Source organism: Talpa europaea, assembly GCF_964194135.1.
Source record: "Talpa europaea genome assembly, chromosome: 2".
Classification (NCBI taxonomy): domain Eukaryota; kingdom Metazoa; phylum Chordata; class Mammalia; order Eulipotyphla; family Talpidae; genus Talpa; species Talpa europaea.
Window position 1 is genome coordinate 22,700,742 of NC_140068.1, and position 23,554 is coordinate 22,724,295.

At 35.0% G+C, this 23,554-nt stretch overlaps 1 protein-coding gene across 1 annotated transcript in view; it reads left to right on the forward strand.

Moving 5' to 3' along the window:
- Positions 1 to 14,509: 14,509 nt before the first annotated feature.
- The window catches only part of AHI1 (Abelson helper integration site 1), a gene marked incomplete at its 3' end in the record, with an annotated part of 145,257 nt that continues 136,212 nt past the window's right edge, over positions 14,510 to 23,554 (forward strand). The window contains exons 1-4 of the mRNA XM_084228646.1: positions 14,510 to 15,015; positions 18,275 to 18,456; positions 20,977 to 21,196; positions 22,135 to 22,327. Coding sequence (XP_084084772.1) covers positions 14,540 to 15,015; positions 18,275 to 18,456; positions 20,977 to 21,196; positions 22,135 to 22,327 — 1,071 coding nt within the window. The 5' untranslated portion in view covers positions 14,510 to 14,539. The remainder of the gene's footprint in view (positions 15,016 to 18,274; positions 18,457 to 20,976; positions 21,197 to 22,134; positions 22,328 to 23,554) is intronic.

A 23,554-nucleotide genomic window follows, 5' to 3' on the forward strand; every position in this document is an offset into this window, starting at 1 on the left:
ATAAATTCCGGAATATAGATGATATAGTATGAAACCATTAAAATGAATGATAGATGAATATTACTGACATTACAGTGTGTTCTAAGATAATAATATTCAAAAGACAACATCTATAGTATCAACCTGTCTTTATAATTTAGTATATTTAGTATATATATATATATAAAAGGAAGTCTGGAAAAGTGCATAAAATTCTACTGCCAATTATCAAGCATATGGTAGAACTTAATTTTTACATTATAAATATCTGCATGAATATTTGAATTTTTACTATCAGCACACAAACATTGTTAACAAAAAATTTTTGATGATGTTTATATAGCAAGTATAATATCATAGAAATAAAATTATAACATAATGTTAATTTAAGAAAGCAGCAATAAACATCTTATATACAATATGATCAAAATTACAATATGCATGGAAACAGACCCCAAAAATTTGCTCACAAATTTAATTAAAATTCTCTTTGGATTGTGCTGGTTTTTTTCCCCCTTTTGCATGATTCTGTATTATTCATATTGTCTCTGAGTTTTCCTACTTTTATTTTTACTGTTTATTATGAAATTTTCCAAATGAGCAAAGAAAAATGATCTAAGTACCACATATCTAGTGGCCAGTTTTAAAACATCAAAATTCAGATATTCAAGTGTTATCTTGCCCCCACCTGTTTTTTTACATTGTGTCATTTTATTCTATGCACTTTAGAAAGTCACATTCTCATGTAAGTCACAAAACCATTTCATCCATTAAAAAATTAATAAAATTCCTGTTATCTAATATGAATCCCATATTGAAAAATCTCTGATTGCCTAAGACATGCTTTTTTAAAGGAAAATTTAAACAAGTTCTCGTCATTGTGCTCTGCTTTGCATATGCTTCCTACTCCAGCAGTGTTGGAGCTGAATTGTATCCAGGCCCCAATATTGTATGTTGAAATCCTAGTATCAGTACCTCAGAATGTGACTGCTTTAGGAAGAGGGCCTTTAAAGAGGGAAGTTTAAATTAGGTTGTAACAGTGGGCCCTCCTAATACACTGTTACTGATGTAACAGGAAATTACGGCATAGACAGGTATACTAAGAGAATCCAACCATATGAAGACTCAGAGAAAGCAGGCATCTATGTGTCAAGGAAAGAGGCTATAGAAGAAACTAATTGTGAGGACACCTTAACCTGGCACTTCTAACCTCCAGGATTGTGAGAAAATAGATTTCTATTTATGGCACCAGTCTGTGGTACTTTGGCAGGTCTAGTAAACAGATACAAGGAGGAAAGTCAATATCTTCTGATTGGTTAATAGATATTCTGCACATAAGATTAAATATATTTTATGTCAATAGTTATGTTTAAATCATAAAGACACTGCTTACTGTTTATTAAATGTTTGTGAATAGACTAAATCTATTTTCAGGACTTACCACTAGTGTTCTTTTTAAAAAATTATGTTTATTGAGTTAATTTGCATTGACAACAGTCTATAGGATTTAGGGGTATAGATTACACTTCTAGAAATATATGTTAGCACATCATACCCACCACAAAACCTCCCAAAAGCCTACCCCATCCCCTCCATTGACACCTTCTAATAGTGTCAGATCTGCCATCAAATGTCAAGGCTTTGATTTGCTTTTTTCTGTTGATTTGCTTTCTTTCTCCATATTCCATATATGAGTGAAGTTATTATTTTCTTTATCCTTTTGACATTTGGTAGCGTATTTTACTTAGTATAAATGTTCTATCCATGTCATCAAAATGGCAAGATTTCATCTTTTTTTCCCTGAGTAGCTAAGTAGTATTTAATTGTGTATTTATAACACCATTTTTAAAAAATTATTATTCACTCATCTATCCTTGGGTACTTAAGATTGTTTTTACACCTTGGTTGTTGTAAATAGTCTTGCAATGGATATAGGAGTTCACATATCTCTTGGAAGTAACGTTTTTGCATTCCTTGGGTAGAAGATTCGGAGAAGGATTGCTAGATCATACGGTAGATTTATGTATGCTTTGACAAACCTCTATACTATTTTCCCTAAAGGTTGGGCTAAATTTCAACCAACCAACAGTATATGAGGATTCCTTTCCTCCACACCTTCACCAACAATTGTTTCTGATCTTTTTCATATTGATCATTCTCACAGGTGTGACGTGGCATCTCATTCTGTTTTTTTTTTTTTAATTCTGGTTTTTATCTGCATTTCCCTGATCGTAAGAGATGATAAACATTTTTTTCATGTGCTAGTTGGTGATTTAGATGTCCTTTTTGAAAATGTGTCTATTTACATACAGATGGCCAACAGGCACAAGAAAAAAAGACTCATTGTCTCTTACTATCATAGAAATGCAAGTAAAAGCACAGTGGGTTTTGGGGTATGCCTGGGTTTATTTTGCTTGGAACTTTTTGACCTTCCTAGATCTGGATGCCTTCCCTTGTTTGGGGAATTTCTCAGCAATTATTTCTTCAAGCAGATTTTCTGGTCCATTCTCTTCTTCTGGAACCACTATGATACAATATTGTCCTCGATGCTGTCCCATAAGGATCTTATGTTTTCTTCATCTTTGTTAATTCTCTATGTTTTTTGCTGGTTTTTCTGGATGCTTTTCACTATCCTATCTTCTAGAAATGTTTCTGTTATTTTTCTTAGCCTCATTGAGTTTATTGTTGAGCCTCTTATTATATTTTTTAGTTCAATTATTGCATTCTTTATCTATCTTGTTTAGAAACCAAGATCTAGATGCTATGTGCTTATTACTTTTAAGGAATCATTACTCCTAAGATTTGTAGCAGAGAGAGTTAGGGAAGATGGGTCAATCGATAGACAGACAGACAGACAGATAGATAGGAAGAGATACAGGCAGACATTTATCTATATTTCTCTCTCTATTTACATATATATTGAAAACTGTGAGTTCATAATAAGATACTTCCAATTCAGTATCACCTTAAGCATCATGCTGAAATTCCTTCTTTCTCATTTGTAACTCTCTTCTCTGTTAGGAAGAAACATACAACACATAGCTTCTAGAAGGAGCTCTATGTATATCATCTGTTGTTAGTGTCACGAACATTCAACAAATATTCATGAAAACCAACTACTTGGTAGATACTGCAGTAGATGCTGGCATTAGAAAATTAGAACCAATGCAAATGACTAAAATATGATTTATAGAAAATTTCCAAAGCATAAAAAGGTATAGTAGGAATTTTTTAAGGAGTTAGTAAAACTGGTTACAATTCAAAGGATAGACATTTTGGAATGAAACATACAGGAGTCAGACATTATAAGGGAAGGATTTGGGGGCCAAGGGAGAGGACAAGATGTGCAAGAACTGAAGCATACAAAGTTATGAATTATTTTGTATGGTGCATGTAATTCAATACAGTTGAGGCATAAAAATGAAAGAGGCCATGAGAGAACAGTCAGGGAAATGGAATGCTGTGTTCTAAGCAAAATAATGAGATTGTCTCCTACAGATCATCTTTGAAGAAGTTTCAGGACAAGAGTGGCCTTATCAGATCCACATATTTTAGTGAGATTATTCTGGTACCAGAATTCAAGGGTCCAAGTGAGAGTGAGAGAAATGGTAAAAAGTACTCTCACAATAAACCCCGCGAGAAGAAACAAAGACTGGTATTAGGCATCGAGTTGGGCTGGGTCGGTTATATCCACTGGCTGTGTTAAAAACAGAGTGTTTGGGACTCAATGGGTTGGTAAAAAATTTCAATGCCTTTTCATTGGATTTGGAGACACATTTTGAGATGTAGTGATGCCCATGGGAATGGAAAAGCTATGCAAAGAAATAGGCAAAACACTTTCACGGTACAAAGGAGGCAACAGGTCCTGGTGCGTGACTACAGCCGCTCAGACCGCGGCCTCGACGAGTCATCCGCGGGTATTTCCCTCCCGCGGACGCAAAGATGGCGCCGGCGGCAGACATGAGCGCGCGGCTGAGGGGACGGGGCTGGGGGGGCGGGGGGGCGGTTGCTGGGTGTTGAGGAAAGACAGCGATTTTCTGTTTGTTGCTCTGCTTTAAACACACAGAGAGAGAACTCAGCGCCGGACGAATTGCGGCTAACTTTCTTTTGCCTTCAGATGTGGTCTCCAGTACAACTAACTCTTCGGGGGCCATGCTTAAAAGGATGTTTCATTTTGTACGCACGCGATGGCGGGGCTGGGGAACCTGTATCTTTGCTTCATTCATGTTTCCTAGCCCAGGCGGGTCCCACAACAGCCCCCCGCCTGGCTCTGACCCTCCAGTTTCCGCCCCCGCCCCCCCCAGTGCTGGCTGCCGCTGTGACACACAAATTGCCTTTTTCGCGGGTGCCTGCAGTGGGGGGGGGCTCACGCTTCGATGAGCGGCAGCCCATTCCCGGGGTCCCCACCCTCCTCGACCACCATGGGCCTCGCGCTTTCCGCGCGGGCTCGAGGAGTCGGGCGCGTGGCCCCGGAGCGCGTGCCCGGCCGCCGGCCGCGAGCCCGCGGCGGGAGCGCGCGCACCGCAGCCCTTCGGGGCGGGGGCGGGCGGGGCGGGGCGGGGCCGCGGGGAGGTGCCGGGACTGGGCCTCGGGCCAGGTCGGGAGCGCGGCCGCCTCGGTTGTCATGGGAACCGCGGCTTAGGCAGGCGCCGACGTCACGGGCTGTGCGCGGCCGGCGCTGCGGCCCCGGCCGTCTCCAGCAGCCCAGGTCGCTGGGGGCTGGCGTGGCAGCTCGGCCGACTCCCTCCCTGCCGGGCCCGATCGGCCGCGGCAGCCGCGTGGACCCACCCCGGGGCCGGCCGCGGAGGGACGGGCCGGAGGCTGCTCTGCGCGCTTCTCTCCGTGAGTCGTGTGGAGGCGCTCTCGGGCGGGGGAGCCCGGGCGGGGACGGTCGGCCAGCCCTGGTCCTCGGGGGGGTCGGGGACTAGGGGGGCTCTTGGATCGGAGGGAGTGGGGGCCGCAGGGCGCCCCGGCCGAGCTCCCCCGAGGTCGGGGATGTGATTTTTGAGCGGTGCCTTTTCGTACTTTTCCGCTCCTCGCTGTGGCTTCTGGTCTCCAGTGTTTGGCCTGGTGTCCTGAAAAGTGAAGGCAATCTCTGCCGTCCCTGCTCCAGATTCTGCTTTAAACTCTTTAAATCAGTTGCGTCCTAAGTGCTCTTATTCCCTTGTAGGCTGTCAACCTGGTGCTGAATCTTGAACCTGTGAAATGCCTTCTTAATACATTCGAGAAAAGGTGATCGATGTGTTAACGTTTGTAAGAACAGTTACATTAATAAGAAGAGTTCCGTAGGTATAAAAACAGGAGAAAATGTATGCCATGTAAGAATCCTTATCAAATGGTTGTGTGCGTTTCAGCATTATTGGGAAAACATTTACTTACTGATGAGTTTGGCTTTTCCTTAATTGGGGCAGGGATGATAACTTGTCTGTCACCTGTTGCATTAGCTATTGCAGTTACTTCTTTGCCTTTCAGAAAGAAGATTGCTTAAGTGGACTTAGAGAAATGGTTACAAACAACATTTGAAAGCAATTTAAATGCCTTTTAAAACTATATTTAGACTATTGTTTATTTAGACTCTTGCTTATTTAGTGATTAAATTATGTATGCAGGGGTTTTGTTTCGTTTCCTCCCTGCTGTAAAATTTGACTAAGGAGTGAGTGAATTGTCCTAGCCTCTGATTTTTCTCCCTTTGGCCTTCAGGCATGTATTGACTGGTAGTCAAGGGATCAGGGAAAAAGTAAAATGAGGTGAAATGTTATGTAGTTAATTTTCCTCTTAGCAGCTCCTGTAAAGGGGTTTGCAAGGGAGACGCTTTAAAATAATGGCATATAAGGGTCAGGGTTGTCATTTTAAGTCTAACCTTAATTTTTGCTAATGATAGTACTCATCAAATATTAGTCATTCATTTGTTGATGTATTTGCTGTAGCACTTTTTTTTTTAATTTTTTTAAAAAAGATTTATTTATTTATACAAGCACTGGGTACAGTGAGAAGCACAGGAGGGTGAGAGAATCCACCAGAGCCAGAGCGGAGAGCAGAACAGGCAGGCAGACAAAATACACTGCTGAGGGGAGCAGCGGGCGGCAGGAGAGGTCTGCGCGCCATGTGGGACCCTTGGGGATTAACTGGCGCTGCAGAGGCTGCGGGCAGCTTCGCAGCCCAGCGCTCAACCGCTGTGCCACCGGGGAGGCCGTGTAGTATACTCTTTAACATCTACACATGCTTATTTCTGTAATGTCCTTGCTGTGTTATCATGAAGTGATATTAACACATTAATTGTGCATTAAATTAGGTACTATTAAATTACTAAAAATTGTGCATTAACTATTAAACTTTAAATTATTAAAGTAAATATTGTGAATGTGTGGTTTACCTAATCATGTGCTTTTAATGTTATAATAATTGACATAGGTAACTTACCAAACACCTGAAACACTTTTAAAAATGTATTTATGTACCAAGTTAGATTTGTTTCCTTTCAAAAAGTTTGTTGTTTCACATATATATTATATTCAAATATGTTCCTATGTGCTCTACCTTATTTTGTATCTAAACTGGTTCACATGTATTCAAGTCATTTGCACAAGATTGGAGTAAGGGATCTTTATTGACATAAAGATGATGTAATGGACAATGATAAATTCTTGCATGAAGAATACTTTATCATTTCTATTTGGAAGTTACCTATTATAAATTCTCTTTGTTTTGACAGGATCCTGGTTGAGTCATTGCTTTACATTATAACTTAATGCTTTTCATAAACCTAAGCTATGCCCACTGGTAAGACTTTTGAGAAATTTCTTCATATAAAGTATTTTTTATTTAAAGTCTGGGTTATTTTAAGGGGCTCTTGAACCAATTAATGAATGTAACAGATACCACTGACTAAACAATACATCTAGAGATATTTAATAATTTGGTATTCAATTTTCTATTTGATATTGGTGACTATTGTTAGTATGTATTCAGCAGATAGCAGTTTGGTAAATAATAATTGCAGCATATGTTTAGTTTGTAGACCATCATCAGAATGGATGCTTAATTCTAGAGAAAGTGTCAGTAGCTTCTTCCTAAAGGGCGAACTTTAGGTAATAGTTTAGATTTGGTCTCGCTACACGTACTAAATTCTGCCGTGGAAGCATGAAAGTAGCCATAACAATTCTTAAATGAATTGGGCATGTTTTTCTTTGAATAAAACTTTCAATAAACAGGTGACTGACTTGCATTTTGTCAATACCTGCCCTGGCGCATTCATTCATTCATTCAGCATTTATTTATTTAAATGTTTATTGAGGACTTAATCAGTGCTGGACTTATGATAGTAGATAGTTATGAACTATACAGAATAGGAGGAGACACAGTTTATTTGCAGAGTCACAATTACAATTTCAACTGTAGTGCTTAAAAGGAAAGAACAGTCTTCTATGTGGGAACCAGGGAAATTTAGATGAGGTTAACAGGAAGTTTAGAAGCAGTATATAACAGGCAGCTTAACACCAGCAAGGTAAGGAGTTAGTGGAATTTTGTGCCAGCTAAAAATGCTTTCACTGGGAAAGGATTTTGTCTTGATTTGAATCTAGGGAATTAGGCAGGCACAGCAAGATCCCCATAGAACCTGCAAAGAACTTGTTTGATTTGTACTAAGTGAAATGGGAAACTTGTAGAGTCTTAAGTAAGGGAATGACATGATCTGATTTATGTTTTAAAGAGAAAAAAAAACTTATAATCATTAATATTTACTGAATGTCCATAATTGTGTAAGCAAGTATTGGCATTTTTTATGCAGGATGATCTTTGACATAGAACTATTGTATTTTTACAGATAATGAAGATCAAATTTAGAGATGTAAAATAACTTGTTTAAGACCACATAATTAACAGTGGGTGAAGCTAATGTTCATCATAAATAAAAAGTTATCTTAGCAAAGGGAATTTTTAAGAAAGGAGGCCAAAAAGTAAGAGAGGTATAGGTGATGAGTCGCTAAATTTAAAAGCAAAGTTTTTTTTTTAAATTTTCTGTGTTTTTTTTTTTTTTTTTAAAGATTTATTTATTTATTTATACAAGCACTGGGCACAGTCAGAGGCACGGGAGGGTGAGAGAATTCACCAGAGCCAGAGGGGAGAGCAGAGCAGGCAGACTGATGAAGTATACTGCTGAGGGGAGCAGCGGGCACGGCAGGAGAGGTCTGCGCGCCATGTGGGACCCTTGCCTGGCAGCTGGGGATCAAACCGGCACTGTAGAGGCTGCGGGCAGCTTCCTAACCCAGCGCCCAACCGCTGCGCCACTGGGAAGGCCCTCAAAAGCAAAGTTTTTAAACAAAGGATTGGTAAATTGTTCAAGTGCAGCTGGAAAACTCATGCAAGTGTTTATAAGACTGTTAATAATGCAGATGTGTGTATAATAGAGTTGTATAGAAAATGACGTGAGTCTTTATCATTTATAGTTGAGAGTGAAGCCAAACTGAAAACCAAAGTTCGCTTTGAAGAATTACTTAAAACCCACAATGACCTCATACGTGAAAAAAAAAAGCTGAAGAAAAAAATTGTTAAATCTGGAGAAAAAATATCTGTGAGTAATTGATAATTTATAATGGGGACATAAAATTGTCTGCATTAAATTGTGACTTTCATACTAAAACTCTAAGGAACCTTGCATATTAATATCAGGAAATTTATGTCATGGTCAATCAAACATCATAAAACTAGCATTAGTCAGCATCACTTTTGGAATATTGAGTTTAGTCTCGAGTACTGAGTAACAGACAGTCAAGAGTGTCTACAGGTAAGGGGAAACTCAAAACTAGTCTTATTACACATTTTTAAAGAAAATCAATATTCTTAACGCAGAATTGAGTTGCGAACTTAGGAGGCAATATCTTATTCCAGATAGATATTCAGTGGCTTATCTTTATTTGGACTTATTCTTGTGATGCTGCCCAGAATCTGGAGAAATCAGTGGAACCTTAAGGTAATAATTTGCCTTTTGTACTTGAGGTATGCTTTTAATTGAGAGAACTTTTGAACACATATATGAACTTTTGAACACTGAAAATACAGAACTCAGGCTATACTAAGCAATCAACAATTGACTACAACCTAATTGCTGGAGTTTTATAGAGTCTTTAGTAGCATCCATAGTTAATGCATTGTTCATTCTTCAAAAGTACCTCAGTATTTCAGTTGCACCTTTATTTCCTGTGACCCTCATCTCTTGTGTTCTTGTACAAGCACACATAACTCTTGTATATTCTGATGATTGATCATAGTAGTTCTTGACAGTGTTTTATGATGAATTGTATACATCTTAAATTGTGCATCTAGAATTTTTACCCCATTCTGTGTTCTATAAAGTGACCTGTTCATTTTAATTTTTTTTTCTAGGAGCTATCAATGTAGTAGTATATAATCTAAATGGAGACAAAAATAAGTTCTAACATTGGTCAGAATTTAGCTGCACACTTTGTGAGAGGTACACAGTACACCATTGTAGTACCTCACCCCAGTTTAGGACTACTGATACAGTTGGGCCAATTCGTATGCCTGTATTACCCTAGACAGATGAGCTGCTTCTGGTGGCTCTCTCTTGCAGTGCAGTAGGGTCAGTGCAAGTGGAGGATGAAACATTGCACATTGGTATATGCCTTTCTGTCAGAAGAGGTGGTCTATGTTGGGCAAAAGCAAAAAGAACGTTGGAAGCAATTATATGCAGGTATTTTATGAACTTGTTCAAAGGAAAAACTCATTTTTTCTCACAGTTTTAAAACTAAGATTAGTGAGAGTGAATAAAATGCAGTAAATAACCCAGGAGTGCTAAATGAAATGGATAACCATGAAATGGGGAGAAGTTATGTACAATTCCATAAGGTCCAGTTTGTATATTGGGACACATAAATGTGTCACAAAAATGAGGTCACTTAGCATAATCTTTTCAAACTCTTGGCAAATACCATTCTACTCAAGGTTTCTTTTCATTCAGAGATTATGCATACACTAAGAAAAAAAGTAGGAAGAAACTTTTCAGTTTAAAAGAAGAGGAGTACTTCTGGAGCATTTAGATACAAAAAAACTTCTTTGAAATGCTTTAGGAAATAGAGAAGAAATACCTGCTTTCATTTATTAGATAACTGAGTGCTTTCTTTCAAACATTCTTGTAAACATTTTATATATGCACTCATTTTTAATACAGACAGCAAAAGTTATGAGACATAATCTCTATTTATTATAAATGAGAAAACTGAGGAAAGTTTAAGTAACTTGCCCAAAGTTGCATGGTGGTGGAACCAAGACACAAACTTTAGCAATCTTACTGCATAATGCCCTCTCTTAGCCACAGCCCAACAGGACCTCTTCTAATAAGATATGAAGAGATCATATCTCTTCAGAACAAGAACAGGGGGTGCTATGTACAGAATAGGCTGAGGTTGAATAAGGAGGAGACTGAGATAAGGAAATGGAGCTTGGAAAAAGCCATAAGAGGAAAGTGTATAATAATGGCAATTTCAAACTACTGTTTTCCAATTGTATGTTATCACTGTGATAAGTCACAAAGTTAATATTTTTACCAATAGCTAAAATTAATTGCTAATTTTTATTGAACATATATATTTTTGAGTCAGATGGAACGTCTTTGAGTTTTACAATTATTATCCTAGGGATAGCCTTATGAATAAGTTCGGGATAACATTATTGAGTAATTTCTGTCGTTGCATGTAAAGAAATAGTATAAATAAAGGCCATAAACATTAGGATGCATAATCACTAAATGAGCAAAAGGCATGAAAAATAAAACCAATCACATGAGAAAATAACAATGACTGATAAAATATAGAAACACTTTAAAAGAGATTCAGATTGGAACACAGAAGTGATACTTTTGTTTACCAGGTAGATATTTGAATATTGTTTAGTTGTAGGATAGAGAGCAGGCTTTTCAATACAATGCTAGTAGAAGGGTGAAATAGTAAAGCAAATATAGACAACTCTTTCAGGGATTTCAGGATGAGTAAATAAAAGGAGTATTATCAAGATGATATTGATTGAATTCAAGCGTTTAAATGCTTGGTATTTAAACACTGGTAACAGACTAGATAGTGGGGAGATTGATGATCTGGGGAGAGGAGAGTTTTCTAGAATGCAAGTAGAAAAGACCCACTGTTCATTATGAAAAGAAGGAAGATCATTTTGGGTGCATGGAAACTTGTAGACTTGATAGCAGAAAGTTCCAACTTTCCATGTGAGAACTTATATCTGTGAGAATAGGCAGGAAATGACATTAGATGTTACAGGTGAGTAAAGAAAATTTGAAATATAGCCAGTGTGAAGAAGGTAAGAGAGTGCAAATGAGCACAATATGCACAGAAGAGAATCACCTACTTGATTTGAAATCTCGGTAGAGTTTGTAAACCAGATAATTGAGACAGCACCAGCTTTTGAAGTGGTGTTGTTTTTCACCAGTTTTCAACATCTTGGTTATAGTTATGGAGATGAAGATCACTTAATTTGAACAGTGCTGGAGTTTTGATAAGTTTATTGAGTTTTTGGCAGATAAATGTGATGAATGGAAAGTACGTAATTATGGCAAGTGAAGACTGAAGTGATGGAGTGTGAAATCAAAGTATCAGGAACTGTGTTTAAGAGAAGCATGAAAAATAAGAATGTATTGGGTTTTGAGCATAATGAACTATTATTTGATACCATTAAGTCTGGAGTGGCTTGATACTCAGCAGTAGTAAGAATAAATGCTTACAAGTGCTAAGAAGAGAGGAAACAATTAGGTTTTAGCTGTTACTAATTTTGAAGTTGCATCTGAATATTTGCTTTTTAAAGGTAGACGTTTAAATCATGTTTTGTTCATTATCATCTGACTATTTTATTTCATTTTGATTTTACTCCTTGATTTTGTGTCTCATTTTATCCTTATAACTCTTGTGATGGTGTTATCTTTTATGAATGATAGTGTCTAGAATTTTTTTGTTTTGTATATCAAATTTATTTTAAAATGTGGAAAGTCTTCTAGATTCTCTAGCTTTAGTTAACTTAGGTATTCATTCACTTCTATAAATGCTGACTTGTAATTAAAGTTGAATTATCTCGGCTCTGTTAGAACAAGTTTAAGACCCTGGTTGTCTTGGGATGAGTAAATAAAGAACTTTTTAGTGGATCAGACTGATTAAAAGTGAGTTAACTGTTGTGAGAGAAAAGCCCAGTAGTATTTAAAAGAGTCCCAACAAAATCTAGGCAATGATGTAAAATTTCTGGCATCTGATCAAATATTACCAGGGATTTAAGAAAAGGAAACTGAAATGACCTATAATCAAAGGAGAAAAAGTTCTAGAAAAGTAATAGGAGATTAAAAACAGATCTAATGATTGAAATAATATAGTACTTGAAATTATAAATAGACTAAAGGAGATTATCATCATATTGGGCACTGCAGAATAAAAAAAACTTGAAGAAATAACATAAATGATCTGAATTGAGTAGCCTATGCTGAGTGACAAGAGCTATTGATTAAATATTAGGCAACTTTGTAAATTGATTGTTAAGCTATTGGTAGCTTAAAATTGTTCATACTTAAGTCATGGAGATCATCAGCCCTAGACATGAGGACTTTTTTCATTATGCTCTACCCTGTCTGGAGCATTTGTTTATCAGCATGCCACTGAAACTCTGGGGGTGGAAAGTAGTGGAACAGAACATCGGTGACCTGTAGGACCGTCTTGAGCATTTTAACTTATTTATAAACGTATACTTGGAGTTTGAGCAAGAGGTAGAGACAGAAAATGTAGTTGAAGAAGTGATAAAATATTTTTGGATTTTACAAAAACCCACAGGTCCAAGAACTCAAAAATAAAGAGAAAAAAAGGTGAAAAAATTAGAAAAATTAGAAAAAGAGAAAAAATTATACCAAGATATTTCATACTTAAATTGCTGAAAGCCAGGAATAAAATGTAAATCTTAAAAGCAGCCCGAGAAAATAAAGACATTTTATACAGAACAGAAAATGTCAAAACTATTTCAACTAAAAGACATTGGGCCAAAATATTAAAAGAAAAAATTGTCCACCTAGAATTCTACATCCAGAAGATAAGTCTCTCAAAAATGAAGGTGAAATAAGTTTTTTGATGTGAACAAAATCTCAGAGAACTCATTATTCGTAGGCTTGCAGTGTAAGAAAGTTTTTTTTTTTTAAAGTAAAATAATTCCCAGTGCAAATTTGAATTTACAAAAACGAGAGAAGCACATAGCAAATAGTAACTGTGATATAGGAGGGTTTTCCTCATTTTAAAAATTCTCTTTATAATTTAACTTTTTAAAAATTTAATTTTTAATTGAGGTAATATTTGGATACCTCTGTCAGGTGTTACCACCATAGTGCAGTCACTACCAAATCACCCATAGTGTACCACCATAGTCCATTGTGCTTCCTCCCCTCTTTATTACTTCTTCTCAGTCCCTCCTCCCCTGGTGTTTCAGTTCTGTAGTCAGTTCTCAAGGGGTTGAAAAGCGAGAATGATAACAATGGTTACTGAAGGATTTATAATATATGTAGAAATCTGACACTATAACACAAAGTGTAGGAGAAAATAAATAAAAATACACTTTTGTAAACTCTTTAAAATATAAGTAAAGTGGCATTATTTGGTGGTAGGTGGTGATAAGTTAAAGGAATATACTGTAAAACTTAGAGCAATTACTATAAAAAAGTTGAAAGCTAAAAAACCAGTGCCACAATAAAATATGGGAAAAGCAGAAAAAGGAAAGAACAGATTAGACAAATAGAAAGCAAGCAACACAGTGGTATAGCAGAACCTAGCTATATCAAGAATCACTTTAAATATAAATGCTCCTACAGATCCATTAGAAGGTGGAGATTATCAGATCACTAAATAAACTATTGGAAACCCACTTGAAACATATGACACAGGTGATTTTTTTTAATTAAAAATATCCCTCATTTTAAATAATTTCAATTGGGAATCAAAGGTAAGGTGTGTGCTTAGTCTGTCATTTGATTTAACTTGATAGTATTTAATGCCATTTTTAGTGATACATGTAGACTAATTAATTGCAGGGTAATCCTCAAGCTATGTATAGACTTTTGGTTTTGGAAATTATTTTGAAGCAAGATAAATAATTAGTATATTTTTTATTAGGGAAATAAATGTTTTATACTCAGTGGCTCTGTTACCAGTTTGTCAGATATTTCTTAATCAGAGTGTAGATCATTCTGCCAAAGGAAAGTAGCATTTCAGATTAAATTACTACTTAATTTACTCATTTAATCTGCATTTACTGCCAGAAATTGCTAATGTAATGCTGGGAGAATGAAGTGGGAAAGTATTCTTTGGATGCTCTAGAATCACTGTGTTCAAGTAAGAAATGTGATAATCTTCCCAGTATGACACTAATTGGTATGCTTTTTATAACCAAACTCTGCTTAGCTGAAACTATCACTGTGTTTTCTATCTAGCTTGACACTGTAAGAAGCAATCTTCAGAATATTAGAGAAATTGAAAGTGATGAAGTAAGTGCTACTAGCACTAATAATCCAAAGAACATGGGAGTCACTAAAAACAAATCCAGGAATCTGCAGTCAGCAACTGAAAATGCAGATGATGATGGTAGTGTAGAGGAAGACAAGCAGGAAATGGAGCACAGGAAGGTTATCAAAACAGCGCGCCAGGTGACTGCACAGGAGATGGACCTAGAGGCTCCTGAGAAGAAGCTGGGTTCCACTCCTCAGAAAGCGCAAAAAAAGGCACCACCAAGGGTTGTTCATCAGAAAATTGAGAAGGCAGATGAAGAAAGAGAACATCAAAATTTAGATGAAGAAGAAGATGAACTAATGCAAATGTACCAGGTCCAAGTGGCTGAAGAAATGGCAAAGGAGATTAAGATGAAAATAAGGAAGAAACTCAAAGAGCAGTTGACTTTCTTACCTTCAGATACTTCATTGCATGATGACAAACTGAGCAGTGAAAAAAGGAAAAAGAAAAAAAAGAAAGTTCCAGTCCTATCTAAAGATGAAACAAGGTACTTCATATTGATAAATATGCAGTGCCCTCTTAAAAAAAACATTTATTTTCAGCTTTTGAGTGATACTGGGAGTTTGACAGAAAATTCTTAGCCTTTCATTTGTTCACATTGCCAGTACAATAACAACAGCTAACTTTTATGTAGAAACTTACTATGTGTTAAATGCTATATGAGTGTTAACTCATTTAATCCTTATGATAACTCTTTGAGATATGTTATCTTCTTTCGCAGATGAGGAAACACAAGGATTTAAGTTACAGATCAACTAGGAAGCCAAGCCAAAACCTTGGCTTTCTTGCTCCAGAATTTCTACCCTTAACTACCCACTTATACCTGCTTTTTAAATAATATAAACTTAATTACATCCCTTTTTTTGAGTCACAAATGCCTTTTTGGATATATATATATATACTTTTGTTTCCTTATTATAAAAATATATTTGCTCATTTTAGACCATACAGACACAAAGGAGAAAACATTAACAATCTACTAATCCATAGTCCACAGTTTTGTGTTCTTCTAGCCTTTTTCCCACATATGTTACTTAGACATATATGCTTGCATATAAAAGATGAACTTTGGTTATTATATTTTTATGTCTGCCCTAGGGAAATGAGAATGTCTTAGCTACCATTATTAGCTTTTTCTGCATTCCACATTTAAATAAACAACTTGAGGCAATGAACATTTTGTATTTGATATTCCCAGTTCAGGGATAATTTTATCTAATGTCCTCATATGAAAATAATTCCCTTCTTATCAAAGGCTAAACAACTCATGGTAACAAAGAGAGGCCAAATAGAGTTGCTGCAGGGCCATGTTAATATATTTTTTGGTTATCTATTGCTATACTTAAAAATTATCACTGAACTTAACAGCTTAGAACTATACAAACTTGTTGTTCAGTTTCTGTGGATCATGAGTCTGGGTATGTTTTAACTGAGTGCTTCTGAATCAGGATCTCTCATAGGCTTCAAGCAGGATGTCATGTGATCTGGCTGGGAGGGGTGGGGATTTGCCAGGTAATGAAGCCTTGGAAGATTTGGCTGATCCACTTTTATGCACACTTGTGGCCTTTGGCACATCTGACTAATTTTTGCCCGGAGACATCAGTTCTTTGCCACATGGACTGGCAGCTGGCTTTTGACTTCCTCAGAGTTAGGGCTCCAAGAGAGAGCAAGACCAAAGTCATTGTCTTTTTAGAACCCAATGTTAGAAGTGGCTTTCATTATTTTTGTCATTCTGTCTTTTAGAAATTAATCACTAGGTACAGTCTATAGTTAGGGGAAGGATTCCATGAAGATAATAAATGTCACCAGAGCCCACACAATTCTTTAAATCCTCTTCTAATGGTTGCTTATCTGTCTATATGAACTAGTAAGTTATATCCACTATTAAATAAGGTTAGTTCATGAATTTTGACTAAAACCATGTCATCTGTGTGACAGTGACATGCACAATGTTAATATTTGGTAATGTAATAAAATGGCATGGGTTTCATAAATTACTAATTTGAAATAATCATATTTTTTCAACCTCTGTGTATATGACTATATTAGGAGTCAATTTTTTATTATTTAAATACAGATTGATAAATTACAAATAAACAGGGACTGTTTATACAACTCATATTTCTTTTTTTTTTAAATAATAAATTTTATTTTTATATTCCCCCCATACAATTGCAAATGCCCCATTCTGACCCCAATCCCTTCCCTCCCACCCCCCACCCCCCAAAAAGTGTCTCTGGTTCATAGTTTTTGTTGATTTTGATTTTCACTTTCTTATAGTTATTCATTTTCCTGGTCCCTTATTTAAGTTTTCTAGATTCCTGCTATGAGTGAGACCATCCGGTATTTTTCTTTTTCTTTCTGGCTTATTTCGCTGAGCATGATCCCTTCCAGCGCCATCCATGTTGCTGCAAATTGCATGTGTTTATCTTTTTTGAATGCTGAGTAATATTCCATGGTATATATGGACCACATCTTCTTGATCCAGTCATCTATTTTTGGGCATTTGGGCTGTTTCCAAAGCTTAGCTATTGTAAATAGTGCTGCTATAAACATAGGGGTGCAGGTGTTCTTTGGAATGGATGTTTCTGTGTCCTTTGGGTAAATACCTAGGAGTGGAATTGCTGGATCATATGGAAGCTCTATGTTTAGTAGGTCCAGAAATCTCCACACAGCTCTCCATAGTGGTTGGACCAGTTTGCACTCCCACCAACAGTGTAAAAGAGTTCCTTTTTCTCCACAACCTCGCCAACATTTGTTGTTGCTAGTTTTTTTTTAATATGTGCCATTCTCACTGGTGTGAGATGGTATCTCATGGTAGTTTTGATTTGCATTTCCCTGATTACAAGTGATGTTGAACATTTTTTCATATGTCTGTTGGCCATTTGCATTTCCTCTTCAGAGAAGTTTCTTTTTAGCTCTTCTGCCCATTTTTTGACTGGGTTATTTTCTTTGTTGTTGCTGAGTCTCATCAGCTCTTTGCAGATTTTTGTGATCAGTCCTTTATCATTAGTGTTGGGTGCAAAAATGTTCTCCCAGTTGGTGGGGTTTCTCTTTGTTTTTGTTATTGTCTCTTTTGCTGTGCAGAAGCTCTTTAATTTGATGTAGTCCCAGCTGTTTATCTTTGCCTTCACTATCATTGCTTTGGGTGATGTGTCTGTAAAGATGTCTTTGATATGCAAATCACGTAGTTACAACTCATATTTCTGAACTGCTACAGTTATCAGCTCATGTGATACCGATTTTAATTTTCTTAATTTAAGAAATTTTCTTAAATCTTTATGAAAGGATGTAGTGGCACAGCACATTGGAAAACATAAGCAATTCATTTTTACCTAGAAATCAAAAATTGAATATCTGAAAACATTCTTTTGGTTTTGGAATAAATTTAGAAATGTATTAATCATTTACTTGGAAGTAGGGTGAGGATGCTTTGATCACTATTATTTAAAAGCAGATTCACTGCTCATAAATTGCAATTTTAATTTTTGCTGACATTTCCAGCTCAATTTAATTTAGCTCATAGGATATGTATATATAACCTATCACTGTGTATAAAAAATATCCATAATACTAAGTTTAGCAGGTAACCATTTGACAGGTAACATAAGAAAATTAATTTTTTAGAAAGAGATAATGCTGATTTTAGGATGGTCCTTTCCTTTATTAACTGTTCCCTTTGTTTTACCACGAATGATAATAATAATTTATTTGTGCTGGTTTGTACTTTGTGGTTATATTTTTAGTACATTGACCAAGTCTGATGACACAGTTGAAAATGAGCAAAAAAAGGAGTCTGCACCCGGAATAGTTATTTCTGATTCTCATCAAAATGATGAAATAAATTCAATGTTACAAAATGTAGAAGATAGCATCAAAGAAGACACAAAATCCAAACCCCCCAAGAAGAAAAAGAAGGCCAAAGCAGGTTTGTTATCCAAATTAAATCTGTGCCTTGGTAGAAAAAAACTTTATTCTAAGACTTTTTATCCTTAATGAATCTAACTGAAAAAAATCCAGTATAGAATATTTGATATTCTTGAATTCATCTGGATTAAAATATTCATTTAGTTATAACTCTGGGTCTCTGTAATGAGCTAGTATTATTTGAGTTATCTCTAATTCTTGACTTATTTTAATTTAGCTCTAGAATGATGTTTACTTTGTGGTTGATATTGTGACATAGAAGATTTCTTCTTTATACAATTGTTTAGATTCCCCTAAATAATTAATTCATAGTTATTGAAAGCTATAAATGGTCAGCAGCCAATAAACATTTCAGAACTTAAGCCTGTATCCCTGTGTCCATCATGGAATTTTCCTAATTCCTCAGCTAATTTAGCTTCTGTCCTGTCCCCACTTTTTCTTTTACCCCCTTGTTTTTGCTCTACCGCTACACTCTTTTCTATTATTTTTTCTTAATAATCCTGCCTTTTTAAAACCTCTTCCATTTTTTCTTCTCAATTGCCATTTATTTGGCCAAAAATTGGTACTGAAATAGACAATTTTGGAATTTATGGTACCTATTCATTGAATGATGTAATCGGTAATTTCTTCATTTTTAAATTTGCTCAAGTCTTCTATATATCATTTTAAGAAATGGAATTATCTTTTTATATTTATATAATGTGTGAGAATATTTTATATATCTGAATATCCATTTTTTTCCTCAGTTATAAATAAACACACATAGGGCAATTATGATATCATGACAGTCTGGGTTTTATTTATTCTTTGCTGTCTTTTGATCAACAGAATTTTAAAGTAAAATTCCAATTTATCTTTTTTTTTTGCTTCGATCATGTGTTCTTTCTGTGATATAAGAAATCTTTCCATAGTCCTAAAGATGTGTTTCAATGAAATATTTTCTAATAATTTATAATTAATTTATAATGGTGAGTGGTGGTTGTCAAGAACCATTCTTTCTCATGTGAATATATAATTCACCTAGTACAGTTTACTGAAGAGAGCCTCTTTTTACTGTTTTGCGGTGTCTCTTTTATCATAAATGACATGACCTTGTAAATGGATCCATTTCTGTAGTCCATTCTATTACATTAGTCCACATCATCACCACCCTGTGTTAATTACTGTAGTTTTATAACAGGTCTTACTATTTTGGAGTGTAAGTGCTCAGCTTTTTCCCTCTACTTCAACATTGCCTGTGCCATTATTTTCTCCTTGCATTTCTATATGAATTTTAGAAGCAGCTTCACAGTTCTCCCTCCTCCTTACCCTTTTAACACCCCTCATGATTTTTTGTGCACGTTGGGTCAATTTAAAGAGAGTCACAATTTAACAATTCTCTAAGTAGTCTTAATATCTTTACAAAGTATTGATTCTTACCATACATGAAATTGGCATTTACTTATTCAGTTTACCTTGAAAATATTGTAAACTTCAGTAAAGTTTCTTCTTGTATTTATTTGTAGGTAGTTGGTGTTTCTTAAGGCTATTTTAAAAGATAATGATTTAAAAAATTTTGTTTTCTGTTTGTTTGTTTCTGGTATACATATATAGAAATGTTAATTTGTTTTTAAAAGGTTAACATTGTGTCAGTGTTCTTGCTAAATTCATTTTACTTCTAAGACTTTATCCATAGATTATTTTGAATTTTCCACATGTACAGCCCTATCATCTGTGAAGAATAATTTTATTGCTTCTTTTTTAGTCTGTACATCTTAAGTCCTTTCTCTTGTCTTGATACACTAGTAAGGACTCCCATTACAATTTTAAATACAAATAGAATAACATGTACTCTTCTCTTGTTACCAGTCCTGTGGGAAGCTTTCATTTTGTCATTTTTGAATATGATGTTTGCTAGAGATTTTTTTTGTAAATAATCTCTAATAGACAATGACTTATATTTTTAATTGGGAGACCATTTTTTTTTATCATGAGTAGCTTTTCAATTTTATCAGATATTTTTTCTGCATCTATTAACATGATCAGATAAGTTTCACCCTTTGTTCAATTAATATGGTTTTATTAGGACAGGCATTAAACCTTCTTTGTGTTCTTAACAGAAGTAGGAGTGCCCACTTGGTTGTGATGTATTATCTTTCACTTTTATCTCCTATTAGATTTGACTTGTTGATAGTTCATTTGGGGTTTTTATATCTGTGATGAGGAAAGTGATTATTACTTTAACCTTCTTGAAATACTGTTTTTGAAAAGTGGCTTATGGTGTAAATTAACCATTTAATTTATAGGGCTTCATCTTTACCTGATTTGTTTCAGGCCACTACCTGTGGTCATTGGTGGGGAAATAAATATTCTTCACCCCAGTTTAATACTTTAATAAACACAATATTTTACTCTTAGAGTTTAGTGTGCTTTTTTTCCCCTGGCTCTTTCTTCCCCCTTTTAAGTTCCGTTGTTTAATTGTTGTAGGAACAATTAATTATTACCTGTTATAATTGTAACAACTTTTCTTATATGCCTATAGTTTCAGATGATAATGAAGACACTGATGGTGATGGTGTTCATGAAATAACAAGCCAGGACAGTCCACTTTATCCCAAACGTTTGCTTGATGATGACCTTGTCCTGGGAGTTTACATTCACCGAACTGATCGACTTAAGTCAGATTTTTTGATTTCTCACCCAATGGTAAAAATTCATGTGGTTGATGAGAATACTGGTCAATATGTCAAGAAAGATGATAGGTAATGTTTTAAGTTGAAATTAAAACTGTCTACAGAAGTCATTTTCTGCTACTGAAAGTTAAATGGAATACACTTATGGATATGTATTAGAGAACAGTCTACTAATTGTATGTGTTCATCAAACATTGATACTGATGAATATAATTTATAGTAGAAATGGAAAACATCTGTTAATTAATGGAGTCTTGAAAGTAGAGGGAAGTTGAGGAAGCTTCTACAAGTTAAATGACCAACTTACAGCATTTAACTTGATTGTAAATTATCTTATTTTGCTCTATGCTCTATTGTCTGGTTTCATATTTTCCTTATGAAATTAATGTTACTTGGGCTACAGGTGAGAAAAATGAATCTTCAATTTAATTTTTTTCTAATACTGTTCTGTAGCTAACAAGTTGGAAGGTCCAAATAAAAAAGTACAATAAAATAGATTGTTGTGCTAGAATGAATGCATATATGTGTATATATACACACACATACATATTTACTTGAAAAGTTGGAGGAATAGTTATGAAGATTATCAAAAAGGCCATTGACTTACTCAATTTTCTGAGGGCATACAGAAAAAATATGACACATCCTGAAGATTTTGCAATCCTGTTATGCTCTTTTTTTCATTTTTAGATTGTACTGTTTTATCACTAATTCTTTTAAGATTCTGAGGGAGTTACTTTATTCCAGCTTTATATGCTAAAGGTATGCTCTCACTTTATATTTTTGTAATAAAATAATTTTGACACCACTGAAATATAATACAAGGTGATAGTAAGGTATTATTACTTTTATGTTTCCTAAAATTCATAGTGTTCTAGATGGATAATGAGCATAATTTTTTCTTTTGTATCATGACTATTCATTATTTACCTTAAACTATTTTTATTTTTTCTCATCTCAAAATTATTATAAGAATTGTCTTAATGGAAATACCTGTTTTTGAACAGTGAACGGCCTGTTTCATCTTACTATGAAAAAGAGAGTGTGAATTATATTCTCCCTATTATGACCCAGCCATATGATTTTAAACAGTTAAAGTCAAGACTTCCAGAGTGGGAAGAACAAATTATATTTAATGAAAACTTTTCCTATTTGCTCCATGATGTTGATGAGAGCCCAAAAGTCATCTTGTTCTTTGAGGTATGGATTAAATAGAGCAGTTTAAAGTAAATTTTAATTGCTATTTTAATATAAGCCAAGTTTTTAATAGTTTAATGTTACAACAATGCAATAATATGACAAAGTATGGTGATAATTTAATCTCTAGCATTTAGTGTTTGTAATATGATAATGGAAATACAAGTGAGGGATACAAGTAATACTTGCTGAGCATTTACTTGTGTGTTTAGTCATTTGATTTGCTCTGTATTATTTAATCCTTACACCACCATGACAGTTAACTGAAGTAATGAATCCAATCTCTATATATGCAATCCTCCATTCATAGCCCATTTCACAAAGTATAAACTCATTTATATCAAATTCTCTAGAAATTTGTATAATACTTAGATACATAAAGGTAACCATAGATAAATCAACTGGTTAAAACAATGTAATGCAGTACATAATTAAAATGGAATAGAACTCAGATATGAAGAGTTAGTGGAGGGTCAGAGGCAGTCAGGGAAGATTTTAGTGGAACATCTCACCTTTGAGCTGGCTTGTAATTCTAAGTTTTACTGCAAAGAAAATCAAGTTTTGGGATATAAAATGACTTTCCCAAAGTTATTCCAGTTTTAAGTGCAGGTAATTTGTATTTGAAAATAGTTTGAACCTAAAGTTCTTCCTATTTTCCCTCTACTTCATGTTAGCTTTCCATAAATAAAGGGAAAAAGAGAAAGTCTCTTTTTCAGTTTAAGCAAGATGGAGAATTTTCACATGGGAATAGCAAGACATGACCAGAGCCAGTAGTTCTTTTTGTCAGGTTACTTGTTTTTATATCCTAACTTTTATATGATACAAATTTTCCACCATGTACATACATGGTTATGTTTTATGATTATTTTTAGAAAGATGTAATTTGTATTTCAAGAAACTTTTTCTTTGTGGTAGAAACTTATTAAGTATTTTATAATCTTTTTAATTTAGTATAACAAAACTAAAAAAAGATAGATTGTTGGATTATAAATATTTTTGGTTACTTTATAACAATGTTATTGTCTACAATTGTTTTTTGATTTCAGCTTTTTGAAAGGTTATTTGAGGAAAACTTGATAGTAATGCAATTCTTTAAAACCATAATTCCATTTTTAAGTATTTTTCCTAGGGGGAAAATGACAGTAAATACAGATGTATGGAAAGATATTTATTTCAAAATGTTATAGAAGCGAAAATTTTAGGTAGAAATCATTCTTTAGTAAGATATTT